At 33.5% G+C, this 5,786-nt stretch overlaps 1 protein-coding gene across 1 annotated transcript in view; it reads right to left on the reverse strand.

The window, feature by feature from the left end:
* The window catches only part of LOC108978075, a 7,393-nt gene extending 2,474 nt beyond the window's left edge, over window positions 1–4,919 (reverse strand). Inside the window, exons 1-4 of the mRNA XM_018948179.1 lie at window positions 4,808–4,919; window positions 1,871–1,994; window positions 1,707–1,792; window positions 1,458–1,616 (exon numbers count right to left, since the gene is read on the reverse strand). Of these exons, the coding sequence (XP_018803724.1) occupies window positions 1,458–1,616; window positions 1,707–1,792; window positions 1,871–1,994; window positions 4,808–4,882 (444 nt within the window). The 5' untranslated portion in view covers window positions 4,883–4,919. The remainder of the gene's footprint in view (window positions 1–1,457; window positions 1,617–1,706; window positions 1,793–1,870; window positions 1,995–4,807) is intronic.
* Between the last annotated feature and the right edge of the window lie 867 nt (window positions 4,920–5,786).

The following is a 5,786-nucleotide window of genomic DNA, read 5'->3' on the forward strand; positions in this document are numbered from 1 at the left end:
CGTCGCCCACTTATGGACCAAAAACCATATCTCAGGAAGTACTCAACCGATTTCAATGAAATTCGGTATATAATATTTTCTTAACACCCTGATAACATGTACCAAATATGGGATAAATCGGTTTACAACCACGCCTGAAATCTCGATTATCACTTTATCATGCGAGAGTATAAAAAGTTCGGTGACACCCGAACTTAGCCCTTCCTTACTTGTTTTATTTACTTGAGTAAGTAAGTTAAGTTAATGAGCAATTTCGCTAATATTTTTACAGACACATGTAGATATATACTAGATGATTTATTCGTCTTCATTTTGTTATGTAACTGCGACTATACTACACCGTGCCTTGAGAATGCAGATGTCCACACAAAATGCCAAGAGTTATACACAGAGAAGCAATAGAGCATCTCCTGTGCATTTGTCCGCGATGGAGAGACAACGTTTAAAACATTTGGGGTCCCTAACGTAACGACACTTCATTTTACTTCGCTAATACCCAAAACTAGCCTATTGTATGTGCGGCTCACGAGTCTATCCAGTAACCGATTCTAACCTAACTTATGCCAGAGGCTTGTTCAATTTGCCTTTTTCCAAGCGTTGAAAGGTTTCTAACACTTAAATTTTTCAAAGGGGTTGTTTTTATATGAAATTTTACTTATTATTCATATTTTGGAGTTATGTTATTGAAAATAGCAGGCATAGCTGTGTCTCTATAGACTCATAATCGGCAGCTCTGAAGATACAAAATTTGTAATATTTTGAAATTATTCAAGTCTGGTTCAGCAAAAACTATATTCTAAATTAATTCCTTTTGCGAAGATTATCTGAAATTGCAGACTTTTCTAGAAGTAAAACAAATCAAAAAATGAACTTCTTACATAAAAAAGTGGTTCCTCAAATATGGGATAGCATGTGCACCAAAAGAGTGGTATTTCCTTTAAATTAAATTTAAGATATTCTCCGATTATATCTTTTATTCTGCCATTTTATCGAACGACGCCTTGGTGGCCTTTTCAATCCATAAGAGAATGTGTGTATGAAAAAGCCGCTGAATGAGCATAGTAGTGAGCTTCTTTACAGATGGATTAACGCTTAGTTAGTCTAACAGTCTAATATCGGGAAATTTTGGGAATAAGCAGTTTCAGGTTTTCCTCCTTAAGATGCTATGATCATAAAGATTATCACAGTGAAACATTTCTGCTTTTGATTTTCGACCAAAGAGGATTTTGCATATATTAAAAAATTGCTAACGCATAAGCGTTATAAAACTCCCCACGCTGTTAATAAATTTGAGTATTTTTGAAACAAACAAACAACGATTCCAAATAATGAAGTAGAGTTAATATAAAAACTGTTCAAAGGTTGAATTTTTTCTCAGTATCAAAAAGATGTGGCAACATATAAATTTCATAAACATAGGTGTAAATGAAATAATATTATATTCTTTAAACACTCACATTTAGACACATTATAAAAAAGTCGATGGTGAATATAAAGCCGACAACGGGATCGAAGTTCACCATTTGCGTAAATGACAGATAGACCAAATGAACAATTTCAATGAGCACATCGCAAAGCATGAAAATAATCCAGGGTAGCAGCAGTTGACGACGATTCTGTGCAAAGAAAAAATGTATTTTATTAGTTCGCGCTTTTTTTTTGCTGTTTATTTTTAAAAATCTAAGTTCCAACCAGTTCACCCTTACCTGTTTTAGTCCAACGAACGTTAAGAGCGATGATATGACAATGAAGAAGGAACAAATAAGGAAGAGAATATTAAATACGACAATAGCTGAAACAACAAAAGCACATTTCTAATATAGTACTAATAATTATAAAAAATTTTGTATTTTTACGCTATTTTACTCACCCGGTGTTATCTCTCCCTTAGCCAAGATGCTTTCCCCTAATGGCTGCTCTCTGCTGCCAGCGAGAAACTCCTGTTCGTCGTAAACGGTAATGAGCATAACAACAGTGCAGAAACCAAAGTACACCTATATTTAAAAAGTTAAATTGCTAATTAATATCTTGGCACGTGACATGATTAATAAGGAATATGGCTGAAATGGGTTTTGGCTGAAAGCACTGCAATTTTCTTCACTCTTTTGCAACAGAATGGTCAATATTAGTGGTATCAAAACGTCTCGTAAGCGGTCGGAAACATTTATAGTTAAAGCAAGGGTAATGTGCACAAATAAAAGAAACATGGTTGTCGACACGATGCCCATAATATTTAAATATGACTTCGTATGTAAAATCTATTGGTATGTATTTGCATATTAAAGAATCCTTAAATGGAGGAAAAGCACTTTTTTTAGATTTCCTAAAAAAATAGTTAAGAGGTTAAGATGCGCGTACGACGATAGAGCTGAACTAAAATGTATATCTTAAATCTCTGAATATAAATTAATTATGGACTCCTTATAATTATACCGACAAAAGCTGGATTACTATTTTGTTGATTGTGTTACATATCACCATAATGGCTTTACGCATTGGCTCACACATATGTTTCATAACTAGTGCTCTGTAAAGACCTTTCAAGAATTTAAATGGATTTTTCTGTTTGCCGTAAGAGTAACTATGTCTATATTCGTACAAATGAAAAAGTTGATTCAGTGCACACTTGAAGGCCGATAAATGTAATTTTATTTTTTTGTTTTTTATTATTATTTTACATTGTACCTAGTATATAAAAATAAAATACGAACAACAATTCTGGTCTAAATAATTAGGAAAGAGACTTAAATGCTAAATATTAAGAAATACATTTGCTGCTACTTTTGTCTTACTAGGTCGGAAGGCTTCTTGCGTTTCAACCGGATTCTCGCCCAGCAGTTTCGATGAGTCCGGATACTTCCTCAATAACGTGCTGTTCGTGAGACTTTGCTAATTTGGACATTTCATTTACCACTGAATTCACGCCTACATCACGGTACAGTTCAGCAGATCTAATGTACCAAGGAGCATTAACTAAAGTCCATTAGCTTTTACTTGAGCAACCCCATAATTGGGCTCCGTATGCCCAAACTGGCTTTAGGACTTGATCATACAATAACAGTTTGTTTTTTATTGAAAGCTTGGATTCCTGCCAACTAGATGGTAAAGTTTACCAAATTTCATATGTGTAAATGTAAATGATGAAAAAAAAGTGACTTGTTATGGCAATTTTCAAATAAGTGATCTCTTGTAGCACTCAGTACGTAGATATACATTAGAGTTTTAGTTTCACTATAACAACCGTGGCCACTACTGCTAACCCTTGGTGGGAGTTATCTCCAGACATATGTACGTGTGGGCCCAGTCTTCAAAGCTCTTATTCGGTTATAATATTAGGCAAAAATACACGAATTAAACCATCTTTAAAGTGAGAACTTCAAATTGTTACCTCCAATTCTACATATGTCTAGATGTCTCATTAGAACAAAATATTCCGTCAGCGTTTACAGAAATTTGAGTTACAATTTCGCATTGGGTAGCCACAAAAATCTCACAAGCGAATATATTTATTTATTTATTTCAGCTTGTAAGCAATATCAAGTCATATGTATGTCGAAAATTTTTTCCTCCTCATAAAAATTTTAAATATAAAATCCAACTTCATATAAAAAGTATATAAAGTAAATTTTCCCGTAGACAATTATTTGCTAGTAATTTTCTGAATAATTCTTGAAAACAATAATCAATGACAGTTAAACAAAACATGCAACCTACACATACATATATACCGCGTTTTCGAATAGGGATGTTATGATTTCTAAGTGTCGTTTCGACCATTTTCAATATGTGATGAACTGTAATTTATTTAATTGTATTCAGCAATGTTCATTATTTCATAATGGAAATATATTTAAAAATTAATCAATTTTACTATATTTGGATAAATATCGTTCTCCAAATGCAACTTTTCGTACGTCTTTGCCATTTTATGGCCGACCACTTCGCACAGTGTTCGCCGAATTGGTAAAAAACTTCGAGCGTTGACTTTCTCTACATAATATTACATAATCACGAAATTGTGCTTCAAAGATATTTGTATTGAACACCCTTCTACTACCTTTTGTAGGGTTATTTGAAATCATTGGTCTATAGCAATACATAGACATACGACTTGATTTAGTACAAAAAGTATACGAAAATTAGGTTCATAGAATCATGCAAGAGAAGTCGTTGAGGCTTTTGAATGGTGCTATATATTCATAACTCAATTGTATCGATTGCACTTCACATTAAATAAAAAATGTTTTTTTTTTTCAAAGAAAGTGATGGTGATCTAAATGGCAAGATGCACAACGTTTCTGTGAACTGTATTTTTGTAAATGTTGCCATAGCTTTAGAGGCAACTATTGTTGGGGTTGTTTCAGCATAATTCTGTGATTCTCGCTTTCTATAATTCAAATCAACTGTTTGTTGCAGGTTTCTTGAGAAAGTCTTGTAATTTTTTCTATATAGGGAAAATTAAGTTGCGATAATAACTATTTATAAATAAATGTAGTGTTGATAAGAATGGCTCGTTTGGAACATTGTCAACTACTATTCTTTTTTTTTTACTTTCATATTCTTTGAAATACTATGAACTATACGATATGCAAAATCGTACTTTAAGGCGCTCTTCGAAGGAAGCTCTAGCCATAAAAATATTTATACCTCATCGTGCACATACTTAAAAATGAAAGTTATGTTACTCGCTTGTCATTCTTACCACACAAATATTCGTATACCCCTATATATATATATATATATATATGTGTATGTATGTATAAGTAAACAATCCACATAATTACTTAAGTACATGGTAAGTACTTACCAAAGTGTATGTGGCGCTTGCCATGCTGCCGGTACGCACCGTCTTCCAAAAGCAACAAGACTGCATTACAGCCATCTTCGCGTGTTTTGCCGTTTTTTTACCTTTTACTGTGCATACGCATAACTTTAAATCAACTTGTCAGAAAGTAGATGTCGTCTTTATGGCACACAACAAAATGTAATCAGTGTGGACAGATCAATCAATTAAAGAGAATACATTAAACATGAAGATAATTCACAGTAAGTGTTTTAACATTTAAAAAAAATTCAATTTTATTTCCGTATGTTCGTCCGTCCGTACTAAACATGCATACACATTTTTTAAATTTGTGACATAATAAACTTCTATAAAATGTTGTAGGTGTCAAACAGACTTGTGAGTACATTGCGGTTTATCATTTCTTACTTTACTGTACATGTAGTGTTAACATCACGCACATCCCTATAGCTCTAGCTGCCATTCAAAGTGATGAATCAAAATGCAGTTCTATCAAAAATCCATAAACATATTTCGTATCAAGGATCATCTTGAAGGCTGACACCTTTCATAACCTTTCAAAAAATACTTCCTGCATTAGAAAAGATATTTCAAACAAGTAAGGAAGGGCTGAGTTCGGGTGTCACCAAACATTTTATACTCTCGCATGATAAAGTGATAATCGAAATTTCAGGCGTAGTTGTGAACCGATTTCACCCATGTTCGGTACATGTCATCACGTTGTTAAGAAAGTATTATATACCGAATTTCATTGAAATCGGTTGAGTACTTCCTGAGATATGGTTTTTGGTGTATAAGTGGGCGACGCCATGCCCATTTTCCATTTAAAAAAAAAAACCTGGATGCAGCTTCCTTCTGACATTTCTTCYGTAAAATTTAGTGTTTCCGACGTTTTTTGTTAGTCGGTTAACGCACTTTTAGTGATTTTCAACATAACCTTTGTATGGGAGGTGGGCGTGGTTATTGTCCGACTTCTTCCATT

Source organism: Bactrocera latifrons, unplaced genomic scaffold (assembly GCF_001853355.1).
Source record: "Bactrocera latifrons isolate USDA-ARS-PBARC rearing strain unplaced genomic scaffold, ASM185335v1 scaffold_1, whole genome shotgun sequence".
Lineage (NCBI taxonomy): Eukaryota > Metazoa > Arthropoda > Insecta > Diptera > Tephritidae > Bactrocera > Bactrocera latifrons.